The sequence below is a fragment of the Pterocles gutturalis genome, unplaced genomic scaffold (genome assembly GCF_000699245.1).
Source record: "Pterocles gutturalis isolate BGI_N339 unplaced genomic scaffold, ASM69924v1 scaffold8915, whole genome shotgun sequence".
Lineage (NCBI taxonomy): Eukaryota > Metazoa > Chordata > Aves > Pterocliformes > Pteroclidae > Pterocles > Pterocles gutturalis.
In genome coordinates, this window is record NW_010138216.1 from 48,803 (window position 1) to 68,116 (window position 19,314).

The following is a 19,314-nucleotide window of genomic DNA, read 5'->3' on the forward strand; positions in this document are numbered from 1 at the left end:
TTTAATAACTTCAGTCAACAACACACAGAACAATTTAGGAGCACCATGAAGCAATTTTTTTTTGCTGGAGGGAACAAAGTGACTATACGTGTTCCAAAACATGTCAAAGTTAAGTGAGTAAGAAAGGTGTGGTCTCCTTCAACTAGTTACAACATCTAGACTTTCAGAGCCAAGGCAGTTGCAATGCTAGTGGCACAACCAGCATTCCTACTTTTTAAAAAGTGCTTAGCTCTGCCAGGCTATAATGTGGTGTACAGAGCTGCCATCCTGTTTAATGTTTGACTCCAACTATTCTCAGGTGTCTACATCTAGAAATATTTAATAATCCACAGCTTAGTTTTATTCCAAAAGATATCTGCATAACAAATTTCCAGTAATTAAACTATACAAGAAACATAAAGGACAGAAATGTAATTACTGTAAAAAATGACACTAAAAATATCACATAGTAACACTGAAAACCATTGAGTATTTTATACAGACATCTAATGGGTCTCCAGAGGAAATGTTCACCCACTTGAGTACACAGACTATAAGCAAGCATTTAATTTTCTTAAGGGCTGCTGCTGCCATGATTCCACAAAAGTATCTTCTATAAACTAACAGGAATAAAATCACTTTGAAATTCTACGTAAAACTGCAATTGGTTTATGCCTTTTAGAAGAGCAACTCATACTCAGTACAGCTAAGCACTGAGCACCACTACAGTTAAGAGTTGAGAATACCCATGACTTTGCATATCAGAATCCTAAGCTTTATAAACAACTGTCTGCTTTTCATCACTTAGTTATTTCTTTTAAAACTGTGGAGTACAGTAAGGTGGGTCATGTTAACTGAAATCACAGAGGCATTTTGTTGTTCAGAGAGACCTGATGCATTGCTTAAAAAAAAAAAAACCGCAAGGAAAAAAAAAAAAAAAAAAAAGAGCTCAATCAGCTGACCTTATCTTTGAAATCACAAACAGAGCAATAGCTTTGGACCTTCACGACTTTAGCAATAAAGTTCTCAACATTGCATGCATTACAATAGAGTTCATAATGCAACTTGATATGAGTTACAGCTTTCTCACTCTTTTTATTTAATGTTTAACTATTAAAAGTCATGACACAAACCTGGGTCCACATGTCTAGAGTTTCTTCTAATCCCATTCGTTCGTTTCTGCATAGCAAAAATACAAATCAAGGATATGAATAAACATGTTTTCATGTAGGCACACTGCACTCCTTTCATTCCCACAATCTACTAGGCAAAGCTGGTTTTCTTAAGTTATTTGCCCCAACCACCAGCACAATTATCTTTATCTTGTAGAAAGATCATACTTTGAAAAATATTTTAAGTAGACAGTTTTTTCATATATCCCATTTTTTTCAGACACTAGGCTCAAAAGATTCTTGGTCTGTAGAAGGCTTATTCATACATCAACATCTTTTGATACCCAGAAAAAAATTATTTTTGTAATTATTTATGAATAGGATAGTGGAAACATATGGAGTTTGGCATTATTTGCACCAGATAACATCCACAAATAGAAAAGTATCAAAGCTGCTTGCATTGCTTTAATAAGGTAGAAACTTTCACTATCCCTACTTAAGGTAGACAGAATTTCCTATGCAATTCTTCATTTCCTTATTTTCTGGGCAAGTACTTAAATATGTTTAGTAAATCATCTCCCTCTTTCTTTTACATTTGGATGAACCAAAGCTGTGTGAAATCAGAAACTCTGACAAGACCGACTTTTTTTAAAAAAATGTATTTTATACTCCAAGACAATACAGATCCCTGAAAATTTCAGTGTGAAATAACGTGTATCTGTGAACTACTAATCTGCTTTTGCAAACTTGTTTTAACTGGTAGCTTGCACGAAGGTTCATGCATTTATTTTTTTTTTATCAAACCAAGCAGAGAAAAGCACGTTGCATAACAAAGGGAACAATTAGGTTGCTCCGAATTACTTGCAGTTGATATAAGCTGATGCAGGACACACACTAAGGCAAGCCAGAAAGCAGTAACCTGAGGCACAACCAAATTACTAATTGCCCTGTAGCAAGCTGGCAAAATGAAAAACAGCTTTCAAACTCTGGAGTCTTTGGACATACTCTTTCTGTACCCCACAACTCTAATTAAATGAAGGATCCAAGTTCTGTTTCATCTGCAGTGGAAAGAACCAAAATTTAAAACTACTGCTGCAATGAAGGCAATGCTACTGAATAAGAACAAAAGGCTCAATTATATCCTAGGTGGTTTTTTTTAATGGGGCTGTGTTGCTGATAAGGATTGATGTAGCATAGTAAGTAACCGCAGATTTGCACGAGAGAATGGGGCAGGAGTGGGAAAAGCAAGCACAAAGGAAGATACAGAAATTATTATCTGACATAAAAAAAAAAATTCTGTGACAACCTAAGTCATATACACCAAAGCACCAGATGGGAAATGATTTTTAGGAAATAATCCTTGAGCTGTATGAAAACATGCTCAATATTCTTAAAAATATTGCAGTACCAGTAAATTTTATTACATTACTGGTATGAGATCTAAATCCTTGTTTTCCAGAATGACAGATCCTCATCTATGCTCAGGATTCCCTCTCCACAGATAGAAGTAAAGCAAGCACTTGAACAAAAGTCTTGGTAAAAATTAAAGCAATCCTGATGTTTTGGATCAGCTCAATAATCAATAGCAATCAGTAGCACCAGCAAGGAAGCCATTTTTCCCTCACAAAAAAGGTCAATCAAGCTAGGGGGGGAGAAGCGGAGGAGCAGGAGGGATTAGATATAACCAGTATCCGTATTTTCTTCATCCAGCCACACTATGTTCACCACAGTTAGCTTTACTGAGTCTGGCAACCTCGTCCGCAAGGCCCAGTAACCAATCTGCTTATGGCTTCCAGCACTGCTTGTCAGCGCGCCAGGCGAACGGACCATGCTGCCATTTCCCTATTTTAGGGCACCCTGACTTAGCAGGTATTTCTAAGCAGAGACCTGAAAAGCCACAGCAGGAAGCATGGCCGAGGGAGCAGTGAGCAGAGCGGGCAGGCAGCAGCACCCTGGGCACAGGCCGGGCTAGTGGTAGCCAGCCCTGTGGTAGCCAGGCTGGTGGTAGCCAGCCCGCACCTCACCCGTAGCTCCCCACAGGCTGCCTCGCCGCTCCCCTGACAGGTCCCCAGAGTGCCGGTGCCCGCTGCCGCAGCCTGCGCCCTACAACGAGCTGTCCGAGGGGGCCAGTGCTCTCCTCACCTGGCCCCCACTGCTGCGTGGGGACACAACACAGCTCAAACACCAGAGAGCACAGACATGCATAGCCCTGCACATGACTGCCCTCAGCACCAGAGGTATCAGCTGGAACGTCCCTCTAGTTCCATTTGCCTGTTTCAGTGACAGCACCAAACACATACGTGCTTATGGAGAGAAGTAACATACACGCTCGTATGTTGCTCATAACTAGTGTGTCATTCAAGCAGTTAAATTACCATAAACTTCTGATCTAAAATAGATGCTAGAAACTACTATATTCCACATTTAAAGTGCTGCTTCTCTTTTGTAGCCCTAGCAGACAAACCCAACTGCCATGCCCTTCCGTACGCCAGTGGGAAGGCACCAGGAGCTGGTGAGAAAACAACCACAGGCAGCTTGCAGCCTCCTTGGGCTGACAGCAAGGTACCCTGCATGCACCACAGTAGCTCCTCTGTACAGGGCCCATTTTACCATTCTTTCCCAATTATATAAAATCCATAACCACTGGAGAGCTCTGCAACTCAAGTCTTTTTACATGAAGAGGCAAACACTGCCCTGCCAATCCTTCACCGCCTGGCATGGCAGAGACTGGGTACACTAGCATGTTACTCCAGCAAGTCTCACTAGCATTAAAAAAAAAAAAGATTACTTTTAACTCTACTGTCACTACCGTCAGATTTGGTCTAGGAACAGTAAGGATCTAGACATTAGTTGTGAAGCAATGTATGGTTATTTACCTGTAACTTAAACACATCTCCACCCCTTCCAGTGCTCTTGGCATTCAGCCATATCAACTGAAAATTGACTCATGCTTTGAACAGAATCATTATATCTAATTATTAGTACCTTGTTTCTTAGACAACTTCTATTTTCTGCCACTCTAAAGAAATCTCTTGTTAAACGCAGAAGCAAAACATACCTGCTCCAACAGCATGAGCACAAAGTAAATAAGAAGCTCTTATGTCACCAACAAAACAAACATGACATGCAAAGCAAAATGAATCCTTACCTCATGTTTCAGGTTCCCGTGCTCTGAAACGTAAGTAAAAATTGGCATTATTGGCGATTGTAAATGGTAAACTTTTTGTACAGCAATCTCAGTCTGCACTGTGTTGCATTACGGAAAACCCTGCTGCCTTCTTTCGCTACCTGATACCTGCAGCCGCCCCAGCAGCCTGGGGCTGTGCCAGGTCCTGTTGTGCAAACCCCGCTGCGCTCTCCTCCCCGCTCATTGGTCCTGCCAGCAGCGCCAAGCCGCCTCAGAAAGGCTCCTTGCTGCAGGTCATACTGCGCTTTCCAGCAGGGGCATGGCAATCCGGTCCACTAAACTTCATAAGCTTTTAGAACATTTCAAAAATACTTTGTAAGTATAGACTCGTCATTGCAAGTCAAGTTTACACCTTTTCTTGTCTCTGTCTTTTCAGAGCACACCAACACATATCAAGATAAGATGCATGCCTTTAGCTTCAAAATTTTCTATATTTTGTGTCTTTAAGTTCAATTCAGCATTGCATTAGTATACCACAGACTCTGAAGCCATTGCTTTTTTGCCTCTTTTGCTATGAATTTTCTTGCACTATTTAAAAATGAGGAAAAAATACAGTCCTGTGGGAGATCAGAGCAGTAACACTTCTGCACGTGCACTCCACCACACATCACAAGGAATATAAAAAGAGATATTTTTTTACATTTTTCTTTGAATGTCTAATCTGATAGCAGGCAGTCGGGTGTACTCTAGATTTTGGTTCAGTGTCTTATCAAAGCGTACACGGGTGTATTTACCTGTGCTCACTCTGTAGGGCTGCACATGCTGCTGAGGCAAAGCACAGACTGCACATGCCTGCTCTGTACTGCATCATGTCTGAAAACTTTTACTGTTGTATCTTGTAAACAGTAAGCCATATTCACAGTAAATCAACTAAAAAGCTTTAACTGCAAGTAGATTTTGTTCCGCTAAAAAGAATTACATTAAATAGTAAGGTGTGGGAAAAAAAAATCTTTGGCTTTCTAACATTTTATGCAAAGAAGATAAAGCATGCCGAGACCAAGCACACCCGCTGAGGACTCTGGGCTGGGCCGGGGAGGCACAGCCTGTTTACCACTGGCAAAGCTCTCTTCTCACGTACGCTTCCAGTCACCATTTCCTCTCTCGTATAGTACGCCAAAGACACATCATCTTCTTATCCACAGAAAACACTTTTATGATTATAACCTTTCCAAAAGTATTAATTTGCATTTGTATAGTGAGCAAAAAGAAGAAAAATAAGACCACCCCAAAGGAGGATATGCAGGCAGACTAGTGAGGTTTTCTAAGGAGCCTGAGGGAATTAATTGCCTAAGTCCTGATGCTGAAATTCAATCTAATTTTTGTATTCACTTTCTCAATTTGATACACCTTTCAGATTTTTTGCCAAAATCTGAATAAAATAATCCTTTTTGAATGTTTCATGGCAGCCTCATAAACTACTTCAAATGAAGGGAAGGTAAGTACTTGTGGGGGAGGAGGGGTACAAAACTTTAAATCCAGACTTGGGGCTTTTTTTTTTCTTTTTTTAGTGGCCTATATTTAGTTCTGCAGATTCAGAAGAGAAAAAAAAAAGAAATTACATTCTATCCTCCAATGAGAATGCATGAATCTGATTTTTAATGGCTACTGTCAAATATTATTTTTTCCTGTAGGCAATATCCTAAACCCAACTAGACGAATGGCTTCCATTTGGTGATTGCAGCATCCCAACACTTTTCATAATGAATAATTAAGAAACTCACTGATTAACTTTCAATAATTGGATTCAAGAAATCATTACACAAGGAAGGCAATAAATACTCCTGATAATTTGTGTAAAATAAATTTCACGAAAATGGAGACAGGTGGGAAAGCCCAAAACTTTGTCAACACTGATGGATTGAAATGTCATTTATTACTTCACTATTAACACTTCAGGAACAGAAAAATAGCCATTATCTGTATTTCCACATATAAGCCTAATCAACAAATAAGACTCTTGTCTTGTTATTTCATTACAGTTTAAGTATTCCTGTATTTCAGAATATTTTCTATTGAATTATGCGAATTGCTTCCTTGTGAGAAATAATTTTTCCAAAGATTATACAAGACCAAAAAAAGCCTCGTTTCTATTTATTTCTATTTTTAGGGAAAAAAAAAAAAGAATGTCTGAGGATATCCACCAGCAGATATTTTACACAAGACAATTTTACTTCAAGTTCCTGCACATCACCTATGTGCCAATGAAATTATCAAGCCAGTGAGTTCTCAGTTCCAACAGCAAGCTACTTTTACTGCTATAGTTCAGCACAATTTTTATGTTTTTTTTTTTTTTAATTTATTCACTGAGGACATGATACCATTGGGTCACATTTTCATAATTATATTTTACTACAAAAGCAACAAGAGCAGCAGCTGGCCTCAATAAGTGATAGAGCACAGATTAGAAAATGGGAATAAACTACTCCTCAGGGATGCAACAGAGCAGCTGGATTTACATGCTAACTAAATGGAGAATAAAGAAAAAGGATATGTAGTAAAACTACCCACCTTCCTATTTTAAAAGAAAATTAAAAATATTTTACATGCAGAAACCACAAAGTAAGCCATTTTGAAGGAGCTGTGGGACTGCCTTCTCCTTTCTGGTCACTTAGCCAGTCATTGCATGATCAAAATAAAGCAAATCATGACCTAGAAGTACTATAGCGTAAGATTCTGCACAAAACATCAAGCCTCCTAGGTGACTTTTGTTCAGGTTGAGCAAGGACGGTTAGTTAAACAATACAGCTCAACCCATTTTGCAGTTAAATAAAATGTGGCACAACTCCAATGAAATTCTGGGACTTGAGCATTTACTCATCAATGCTGTTGACATGGTAGGTTTGGAGGAGAGCCAGCAATTTCGCAACTATTGATCAAGCCAGCAAAAAGGTAAACAGGGAAAGCTGCTGGTTTCTATTTAGATGTCAAAAACACATGCTTTTTATGAATAACCTCTAATGTGCTGTAGCAAGCAATTATTACATAAACAGCATGGACTATATTTTTGGGCATACACATTACCATATGAAAGCAACTCTAAACTTAACCCATTCATATGGTAACATTTTCTTTCAAGTTCATCACATAGTTGAGGAAGCTTCTTTTCCACCTGAGGAAATGTAGTACTTCTTCAGATGAAATTATCTTAAGGAGAAAGGAATAATGTATAAGTTAACTAAAAAATACTATAAAAATGCCCAGTTAATGTTTTTCTAATCCATTTATGCCCTAATGAGAGATGCTTCTAATATTTCCTGGGAACAGAGATATAAAGAAGAATTTTTTGTGGATTTGGCGCTGCATTTAAAATATTCAAAACCTTTTCAGATTCTAGAACCATTATTGAAGGTTCCTCTAACTGAACTATTCAATAGTCTGTTCAATCAGCAAACATTTCCTTGAGAATACTTAATTCAATATAATTGTACAGACTTGGAAAAATTCCAGTCGGGCAATAGACACGGATAGTCAACACTGCTGTTTTAGACCAGAAAACAGCCTGGAGTTCTACAGTGTGTTCTGGGCAGAGTGATACTGTTTCATCAATCCTGAAGACCCCCGCAGAAATTGCAAGGACCATGGAACAACGTGTACAATGAACGTGCAAATAATGGGGGAGACGGCTTCTCCCTTTGTCCAGTCTCACCCGTGCTCCCTTACCCAAGGTCCCACTCTTAACCTTTCCCAAGTATTAACCCTTCTGATTAGTCCCATGCCTTGAAATAAGGCATAGGAGTGCAGTTGAGAAGTCAGAAGAGGTAAAAAGGGAAGAGACCTCCACATCAGCCACCAGAGAAAAGAACACCACGTATGTCCTTATAAATGGCCCTGACAGAGAACTATGTGCATCCATTTTGTAATCCATGTGTTTAAGGATTTGATAAGAACTTGTGTTTAAGACTGCACAATTAGACTTGAAGGAGTTCATCAGAACACTAGCAAAAAAGATGGGACATGGAGGATTTCAAGTCACAGAAAAATTAAGTGATACGGCATAAAACTATAATAGATGAAAATGCAGAGGACTACTTGAGCACATGCAGGGCAGCATTCAGTTATGACAGAAATGAGCACAGAAGTCTTCAACTGGCACTGCCAATTTACAGCAACAAGGGCAGGGACAATTAAATAACCACACTAGAAGGGCTAAATGCAGACATTCAGACATTTTGTTCCATTTATTAATTCAACTGATTAACTCTTCATCTTTTGTTGTTGCAACTTCTACAGTCTGTTGAACTGGCCTTCTTTGAAGCAACACATCTGAAGAGCTGGCATATGTTTGTGTATAAAGCATAGCGTGACAACACAGCAATTTATCTTCAGATTTTGTCAATGTTTCTCTCTTAAGTGTATCATCTAAATCTGACTCTTATTAAATTTGTCATTCTAAAGGTTTCATCTGGCTTTGGATGTCTGTCTTTTGAATTTTCACAAACTGTGACTTGGAATGAAATACAAAAAGACTTAATCCACTGAGGGAGGTTCTAAGAATCATTTCAGAAAGGCTAGCAAAAACATCTGCTCAATGGTCTAAAAATAAACCAAAATCTTAAACTGTATAAAAACAGAAAATGCTGAGGAAATTTCAAATGCTTTTAAGAAACCTAATGGTATATTCTCACTGCAGTGTTTTGAATTTGGATCAGCTCTTTTCAAATAGAACTCTAGAAATAGAAGAGGTCTACAGAATGGGAACAAAAAATAAGGGCATAGGAAAAGTTCCACTTACGAAAAAATAATAAAAAGTATTTAAGACTATTCAGTTCAGAGACTACACTAATAAGAGGTCATGCAAAGTTACAAAATAATTTGTCATACAGAAGCAGTCAGTCAAGACTTCCATTAACTCTTCTCACAAAACCCCACAAAGTCACATGTTTAATTAAAAAGGTAAAAAGGTCAAACATAACCAAGGATAAGATATGCAACCTACAAAAAACCCAACAAAAACCAAAAAGCCACAACTCACTGTTCCAAAACTTCTGAAATGCAGTTAGATATTTCTATCAACAAAAATAGGGAAGCTATGCAAAAACATTAACAAGATGTAAAAACTCTTAAAACACCAAAAAGATTAAAAAAAAAATTTAACAGGATTAAGAAAGTAGCATCATTCCTGGGCATTGTCTACCACACAGAGGATTTGCACTTTTCCTGTGAAACATCTGAAATCAACCACTGGCAGAATGACAGAACACCACATTGAACAGACCACACACATATCATGGGATATATATATATACATTCCATGTCTGTGGCTGTAACTAATACCACATGACTGGGGAATAATAATGTCCAGTTTCCTAAAAGGATAATTGTGTTTCATGTCTATTATATTCTGTGAAGCTAGATGTAATAGTCCCCTAGAAACAAAAGAAATATGTAGCGATACAATAAATGTCCCAGGCATTTTGCTACTATGGAAGCATTCCAGCTATGTACCACAACTTCTTATCTAATAGCACTCTCAGGCCACCTTTGCTAATTTCCCATAAGAGCAGTAAATGACATTACTACAAAAAATAAATTTATCATAAATTATCTAAAGATTTCAAAAGGAGAAGCTTCAAAATTAAAACTATGTTAGAATTGTGCATGTAGAGCATACTTTTTCCACAAAATGCAGTGAAAGTGTTGAATTTTACATAATATCTTTGCGTCTCCATTCCTTTAATAACTTCATAACTTAGCAGGCATGGCAGATAACTCATGGGAGACCTCACTTCTCTGCACAGCTCTGGAAAAGTGAAAACATAGCTCTGGAAATCATTCATACTCTAGTTGCACAAATCAATATTTAAGAGTCTGAATTGTCCCATCCCCTTCTGGACCATATAGGGAAGCAGGAACTGGTAAAGCTCCTCCTTAAAGCTTTCCTTACCCTGTGCATATCATGAATAGGCAGCACTGCTCAATCAACACCTCTTTTTAAAAAGACAAATGAAGAGTAAAAAGAGAAAACAGTAGCGAAAAATCTCAAGATTGCCCTTCCTACTCATTGGCCAAAGTCCCTCATCAGGTGGATAGAGGATGCATTTTCAACAAAGCGGGCAAAATAATTTACCCTTTCCACAATCATTCCTTCATAGAACAAGGGGAAGCATGGCAAGAACTGTAATCTAGAGTTTGTTTTTGCAGCTATGATATACTCTCAGAGCAGTCTGTAAGGAAGCCACAGCTTAGCATGTCCTGTCATTTTGCCTCATGAGCAGGTGGAATATACACAACTCGTCTAGCTTGTACTAGAGCTACAGAAATCTGTGAGCCTTCGCAGAGAAGAAAAATGGACTAAAAAGAGAAAGAGAAGTTTGAAGACAGGACAGAGCAGAACACCTGGCTGTAAGCTTAACGTGTAACACAAAACAGTATCTTAACAATCCAGTTACTTCCAATTTCACTGAAGAAAGACTCAGTACACCATCGTTTTACAAAAATCAGGGCAGTGATTTAAAGTAAAATTGAAAATAACGTTCTGCTCCTTTGAAGTTGTAAAATGCTAATTTATTCCACTTACAAAGAAGCAGAAATATTACTTCTTTTCTTTATTTTGTTCCCTCTAGCAAGTGCACAGCATTACTTAAGTATATATGCAGGAAAACTGCAAGAAATAAGACCTTGTATTATCTAGGCATTTATGATCATTGTTACTGATACAAGCTGCACCATATGTGTCCACAGATCTTTACAGAGGAATAGAAAGACAAGCTCCTGCCTCCTAGGGTGCCAGCTATCCAATTAAAATAAAAACTACAAAAGTGATTAAAACAGAAGGTGCAAAACAAAGAAAAAAGTAGAAGTACGGGTGGTTTATACCACAGAAGATCGCTCCCTTGTGAAGAACAGTATGTTTGTTTTTCCCACTTCATTAATTTAAACATAATTGCTTTAAAATATTCAATTTTAATATAATTTTGAATATTTGGTTTCTTTAGAATATCCATAGGAGGTCTTATGAAAAATCTGTGTTCCAAAAAAGGATTTCAATTAAAAATACTGTGATTGCTTGTATGGTTTTCAGATCTATAAAAGATTATTTTTACAAAGTCCAGGCTGGGAGGATAGCATGGAAGATCTCCAATACAGGCAACCAAGAAAAAGTTCACTGACTGCAGCAGAAGCCAGTACCTGGCCATCCTGATGATTTCAGGAAAGAATGCAGCAGGCAAATAGCACAGTGAGACAAAAGCCAAGTAGAAGTCGGGAAGTAATGCAAACAGGGACAAAGACAGAAACAAGATTATATCATTTTGAAAGGAACAAAAAGCTAGAACCAAAATCTTGAAGTGGAAGCTTAGTGAAGAGCAGTGGATGAAATCACAATATAATTCAAGCAGTGAGAGAGACATTATCTCTGCAGCAGCATTTTGCAAAGATCATAGATGTAATGTCAAAAAGAAAATAACCCAATGGAGAAGGTTGCAGGAGCTTATGTGAAACATGAGTAACTTCACAAACTATTATGAAATAATTCTGGAAAGAAATGCACAGGTTTTAGAGAAGTGAAAGGATAATTAATTAGAAACTTCCCCAACACATACAACTACACTTTCCAGAGATCATCATGTGTTCCAATGGCTGCTCCCTTTCAGACATATTCAAACAACAGGAATTCAAACATATTAATGGGGAAGGAAATTCAGGGTTTGGGGTGTTTATCAGTTGTCCCCGTCATAAGCACCAAATAACCTCAAGGAAGAAGAAAGAATACTTAAGAACCTGGACAGACAGAAGAGTCAAAAACGGATTATGGTTATGTGACTAGCTAGTTGGAGTGTAACAAACTCACTGCCACCAATTGAATACATACAGGGAAGGAAAGAGGGGCAAATGATGACAGCTAACATCTGGCATTAGCAGTGGGAGATCCAGAAGATGTCAAAGAGACAATTAGGGTTACAAAACCAAGCAGAAAGGGAAGAGGTCAAATTTGGAGTCATCTGAAGGAGACCAAATGGTAGATGAAGTCAAAAGAGTCCTTATGGTTGCAAAGAGTAGAGGAATATGGGAAGTGCAAAATGACAATGACCAGGGAAGAAACCCACAGAGTACAGCAATCAATTAAATGAAGAGGAAAAAAAAAAAATGGTCTTTAGATGTGGGAAGGAGAGAGCCATCAATCACCTTTTTGTGAATATTGTGAGTGGACAGAAACCATGGAAACCAAAGAGATGAAAGAGGAAGCTGAGGCAACACAAACAAACAGCTTTAGGAGCTGAGAGGAAAACATGAAAATTGACAGACATCAAGGGAGAACCACAAGGATGATAGATCATATGCTGTACAGTAGGTGTTACATATGAGCAGTCTACAATTAAAATGAGAGCAATTCCTTGTCGTATGCAACATTGACGAAGAAATTGGGTTTGACCTATAACAGCTCTCTCCTGCTTTCAAACATTTCCATTTAGTAGCAATAAAAATCCCTATGAATTCTAAATGCAATTCTAATTGTGCTTATAAATGGTAGTTTCAGAAGTATGTATGTTACAATAAACACAAATTAGAGGTAAATTAAACCTTAATTATATCTAGCAAGTTTTATCTCCTAATTAAAAACGGTATTCTAACAATAAAAATGACTTACCACCTGAATTAGCTCTGCCACAATTGTCTAATCTTCCTAAACATTCTTTGTGTGCTCCAGCTCCACACTTAGAACATAAATAGCCTTGATAAAATGTTCCCCTGTAAAATAAAATTAGGTAGTGATACATTAGAGGTGATAAATTCCATGCATAAAGGACATAAGGGACATGGTAGCAGGTATTAAAAGTCATTTGCTGTTCTCCATAATGATAGTCCTTAAAGGCTCAAGAAAAAGTGACAACTGACAAGCAGCTCTTCTGCTTTTATTCGCTACTAGCCATTTAAAAAAATTACAACCAGACAGTTCTTCTGGACTACTACTAGAATAACAATCTTCATTTCAATTTAGCCCAAAGGAACTCTAGCACAGTACACCTGAAACTGTACCATTATGTATCTATCCTACTGTAGATCTACACTTCATTTTATCTCAATGGGAATTTGCCTAGACAACATGAAGAATAAGATCCATTTCAAGACAGTTGTAAGTGTGAATATATACTTAAGCATTAAGAAGTTTATAGGCAACATTGCAAATATTCTTGACTTTAAATTTGTTCATTTAAGGAAGAAAGAAAAAAAAAGATATCCAGGTACAGGTATACCTTAGTTGACATTCAGAGCTGCTAAATAAGGAGTCACTTTCCTTACTCTAAATGGTCTCCAATTCCCCCACTTTGAGTCTGAGGAAACTGATTTATTTTCAGATTTCTGTATGGCTTTTCTCCTAGGCTCCATTCACTGAATGGCTAGCAGGGAAACAGTTCTTTACATGCATCTCTTAGCAATTATGAGAGTTCCATCTACTGGTGTATCTGCTGACTCTTCACACTGGACCTGTCCATCTCCAAGATTATCCTAACAAGTTTGGAGTGATTATGCATCCTAGTCTAACATGACACCTTCAGCTTCAAAGGAAAATCATGTGTCTCATACGGAACACAGGACTGAATATGTTAAACCTGAAATGTTCAGCAACTGCTATTTACTACAGCAATTTCTAGACTGTTGTGATGAAATATATTTTTAATTAAATTCAGAAGCTCAGTATTTTTAAATATTGGAATACACAAACTTAAAGACAAATAAATAGAAAATATAAAAATATTGTAATACAGTCTTCCTTTTTTTTCATCATTGCCACAAAGCAATGCAAGATTCTGCAGATAAAATGTAACATTATTAAGCATGTAACATTATCCTTCACTACAGATGCTTCTAAGACTACGATTTTATCCCCACTTAAAGGCACTAAGATTCATGGGTCATGTCTAAATCACACACATCACAAGGGTCATGTCTAAATACCACAAAGTAGCACTTGTGGATACCCAAGCTATCTTTGAGCAAATTGGCATGCCTATGCAGATCAATGCAGCATTGTGCGGGCTGTGTCCTGAAAGCAAGACAGCTGTTTCTCAGCAGCAGCAGTCAGTGCAGTAACAGAGACACAATGACACAACTGCACTGCCTCAAATTCAGAAATTCACCAACATCACTAAGGTTCAGGATGTCTGCACCATAGTCACTTAGACCTTATTGCATTGGGAGGAAAAAAAAACACAAAACAAAACCAAAAAAACCCAAAAAAATACCACCAAAACACACACACACAAAAAAAACCACACCTCTGAAAATCCAAGCCAGTTCAACTATTCAGGAAAAAGGTTGCTAAAGGAAAAAATTACATGACAGGAAGGAACATGCCTGAGGTTATTTTACTCCATGCCTGTGCTTAACAAAAGCACTACCCACACTTCAAATGCCCTTTCTAAAATGCTCTGGCTACACTTTTTGGATCAACAACATGCAACATGAGCACCTGAACTGCCCAAAGTCTGCAAAGCTTTTGCTCCAACTATGAAATTTAGTTTCCATACATATCTCTACACTGTTGGACATTCCATATTTACAAAAAAACAAGGTAGCTCCTAAAAGATAGCTTAAATAACAAATAAGAAACTACACACGTGTAAGCATGTGTGTTTCAGAGGAAAGAGGCAGAAAACATGGAATTTCTTAGCTTAAGTTAGCCTTACAAATCCTTGTTCATGAAAGCATTAGTTGTCTGCTAGCATTTCTTATCTAGCTTTGCAACATCTATCTTCAATTTGTCTACGTATCTCCAGTTCTGAAATGCCTGTTAATGCCTCACAGTTATTTTCTGTCTCATAAAACAATCTCCTTGTTTCAACCATTTATGAGTATCATCATCATATGATTTTCTGAAAAAATATTCCATCTGTTCTTGTGACTGGTGGTCTACAGCAAGGAGACCTGTTGAACAGTCATGGCAGTGCAAAACAGTTGTCATTTACTCTTACATAATAATTCCTCTACTAAATAAAGGAAGTTTCTTCAAAGAATCATGACAAACCAGACTTCTGATAACTGAGGAGCACCTTGAGGTTTTAAGCTTTTAACAGCACACCCACTAATATTTAGAAATTTGATTATAAAAACCTGCTAATACAAGAAGAAATACTACATATGACTTCATGGCTTGTCTTTCTTGGACAGGTAACCAGTTAGCCATGTATTTCCACACACTCACACTCCTTTGACTCAGATATTTCACCTGGGGAAAAGAAAAAAAAAATCTTAAAAATCTTACCTATGAAGCATCTGACAGACTTTGCAAGATGTCACGCGACTGAAGGTATGCATTTTAAACTCATGAAAGCTTGTATCCGCATAGTCTGGCCGTATGTTTGACCTAAAAAAAAAAAAATAAATTGAAATTCTGCTTTAAATTGATGAAATCTAGAACATAATGCAGCATTCTCAGCCAGAAATCTGAATCCACAAACAACTAGTTTTATTTACATTTCAGTGCATTTCATGGAGGTGAACCAGAAATATGGACTTTAGCACACACCTTGATACGAAATCTGAGTTATGGTATTATGCAGACCTGGTCCTTAAAATACACTCTGTGACTAGAAAACTATACATCAAAACAAACATCATCTGGTTTTTACTCCTGTTCAAGCAACGAGAAAAATTTCAGGCACTCTTTCATTCTTAAATATTTTGTTATGTGGATGTACAAGGAAGAGCAACACATACTGGGAACCACCACATTTGAAAACACACGGAGCAAATTGGGACAGCTAGGTCACAATTATACAGCAATACACTGGATAACACAAGTGATTTCAAAGGCAATTAGAAAATATGTACTGGGGTTTAGCTAGTCTCTCCTAAATGAGCTGCCCAAAGCCTACAGCTGTTGCTACATAACCTTAATTTAACCAATAAAATTCACACTGATAAGATACCAACACACTATTGACAAGACTTATTTCCAAAGATCAAATTTATGTACAAAGCACTGGTCCATTACTGTACATGTGATTTTTTTAGCCTCCCTACTGATCCCTTTTAAAAGCAGAAGTATAATTTAAAAATTACCCACTTATAAGTTTGTTGCACTAGTGACTGTTTGCAGGTTTATTTGAATTTTATTAAGTAATCCATTCAACTTGTTCTGTCATACTCCCCATTTCCACAACTGGGGGGGGAGAATATGAATTTTCAATTTCAATTTGTTATTTTTTTAATTATTCAAAGAAGATTCCCAAACTAGCTTACACTGTCAAAACCAGTAACACTGAAATGCTAGGTGCAAAATTATATTATGCTAGACTGTATCAGACAAGAAAAATACATATAGTAAGGATTAATGTATTTTTAAATATTATTTTATATTGGAATGCTTAGGATTCTGTAAATTTCAGGTGTTTTTTCTAGCAAAAAAATGAGAATGCATGATGCATAAGAATGAAAATATGAAAAAAATCATGAGGGTAAGAACGTAAGAAACTAAAACACTCAAAAGGAAAGACCAGAAGCTTTTCTGACATACAAAATTACAAATTCATGCACTGAAGTTGGAGATACTTAGAGAAGTTTCATTTTTATGTATTACAAAGAACTACTAGACTAAAACATAGACCAGCCACGAATTGCCATAAAACATAAATATAGGTAACCATGCAAGCATCCATCTCTCCAGGACTGAATGAAAAGGCTTATGAAAAAAACATTCAAAGAATCTGTTTAAGTACCTAGAGTCAGAAAGGTCAGTCTTCTAATCTGCCTGCTGAAAATGAACGTGCTGAAAATGAAACTGCACCCAAAAAGCAAACAGGATTTTGCTTTTATGCTTGAGAATAACATTACACTCAGTACTGTTTTAACTAGCTCACTAGTATCTCTCTTTCTGCTATGATATGCAAGAGGTCAATGCCACAACTCCTGCTAACTGAACAGGTATGGATACTACCCATTCACAGCAGGAAGGTACAGGTTATCAATAAGCTCAAAAGAGTAAAGAACTTTTTAAACCAGAACAATGTACTACTTTTGGGCTGTTAACTCTGCAGAGCAAGGCACATGTTAGTACTCCCAGTACAGTACTTACACCCCTAACAAAAGCTGCTTTTTGTTAACAATTTGGTTCAGACCAGGATAGTTTGCAAAACCATGTCAAAAGTATCAGCCTAACCTGCAGACTAATCAGATTTGAAAGTATATCAAATTAATCCTAACAACCTGACCATTTTTTCACAAGGGGGGAAAAAAAAAACCCACAGAAAGAAAAAATTCAATTTGTTTAATTAGAACAGGATCAATCTTCAAAAATAATAAGCACAGTGGACAAAAAGACAAAAATGACAACATTATACAGACAGTTCTTTAACACAAGCATATGACTATATCTTTATATATAGTCACATATTTATTTTTTACATACGAAAGGAAGATAATTCTCTTCCATTCTTCTCTCAGGCTATCTTCCACAGAGATTGAAATACACGAACTACTGAAAATATACCTCCTATTAACAGAACAAAAATTATACACTGTGTTCATTCTTCTTTATATTAAAAGTAATATCTGAGTTTCTTTATATTTTATAAAGCCATTCAGTTTCATTTTACAGTCCTTAATAGAAAAAGTTATTCTTGAGACGAAAAAAGCATAGTGCTAAAATGGCAAAGAATGAAGCTGTTGCCTCACAGAAGAGCTGTCACAAGGTCCTCCACCTTCTTTCAACGTGAGTTGTTTTATTGCACTTATGGGATTAACTATCAGATTATAATGTCCTAAACAAGATAGATTTATCCAGATAAACAGACTTACAACTTCTGCTCTCTACTGTATGCTAACATTTGGATACATTTCTCCTACTTGCATAAGTAGCAGAATACAGAACTGAAAAAATATGATACAACTTTTGGAGTATAATGCAAACTTTGGTTTATCTTGTCCACTTCACTTCCAAAAACTGAATCCCTGTTTCTTTAAACCCCACCAGGCTTTAGCTGTAAGAGTCTAACAATTACTTCAATAAATCCTCTAGCTAAAAACTTGTTCTTTCTTCTTTCTTCACCACCTACACATTCCCTATACTCCCTATCAATTCACTACCATCTAACTGCATGTACTTCCTTGTTGGCTAAGGCCAAGCTAGCACAAAGGTATTCCAAGACAGCCTTTTTTAAAAGGCATGAGCCTGAGTAGCTCTTTTAGCCTTCAGCAGCCTCTTTTTAGAGGCTCTTAGTAGCCTCTTTTAGGGGCACACAGCAAATATTCTTAAACCAGAACAACCTTTCAAATTTTGCTAGCCCTTCCTTTCACCACTCACAAGATATAATTTTTCTCCTTTTTTTTTTCCCTAAAGCCATATCACCCAGAAGAAAAAGCTTAAAAATCCCTAACAACAAAAGTTTAGTGAATTAAAGAAGATGTCACTGAAGTATATCACCCATAGATTAAATGAATCTGGAAGGGACTACAGCCTCAGCACATTACAGAGGATCCTGAGCAGGAAGAGCAGGAATCAACAAGAGAAGAAACCTAACCCACTGCTGAATCTTTCTTTTTGCACAGACTTAGAAGGTACTTCCAAGCAGTTGTCTCAAAATGAACAATGCCCCTGCATTCCACTGAGAAGAGTGATTTCACATTTTTCTTTTGTCTCTTCCTTTCTAGCTCTAATCATTCATCCTGTCTCAGATTTGAAGTCAAACAGGAATGGGAAAATGTCATGTTTTATTTCAGTTTACACATCAGCAAAATATATTCTCAAATTTGAGGTCATCACACTTCAAAGAGATCAGGATTTTACCCACTATCTCATTATTCTCTTCATAAAGAAATAGCCTATGAAAAGTATTAATATTTAGATACGTGTTAGAGAAGAAGGCATTTCATCACTGCTCAAAAAAACCCAACATTCACATTTATGTAAAAGCAGTTTCAAGTCATTGATATTCTGATAAAGGCAGTAGAAAAGAACAGTGCAAAATAAGAAATAATATGCTTACTGTGATGACACGTGTTGTAATGTGAAGCACAATATAGAAAGATAACTAATAATACAACAAAACCCAGAAAAATTTACAGCAAAAATTAAAAGGTAATGTGTATTATCTACTG

At 37.0% G+C, this 19,314-nt stretch overlaps 1 protein-coding gene across 1 annotated transcript in view; it reads right to left on the bottom strand.

Annotated features, from left to right (window-relative positions):
- LOC104468683 (guanine nucleotide exchange factor VAV3-like) overlaps nucleotides 1–15,583 on the bottom strand; it is a gene marked incomplete at both ends in the record, with an annotated part of 63,870 nt that extends 48,287 nt beyond the window's left edge. The window contains 4 exons of the mRNA XM_010082904.1: nucleotides 1,113–1,158; nucleotides 4,240–4,262; nucleotides 12,866–12,966; nucleotides 15,482–15,583. Coding sequence (XP_010081206.1) covers nucleotides 1,113–1,158; nucleotides 4,240–4,262; nucleotides 12,866–12,966; nucleotides 15,482–15,583 — 272 coding nt within the window. The remainder of the gene's footprint in view (nucleotides 1–1,112; nucleotides 1,159–4,239; nucleotides 4,263–12,865; nucleotides 12,967–15,481) is intronic.
- Between the last annotated feature and the right edge of the window lie 3,731 nt (nucleotides 15,584–19,314).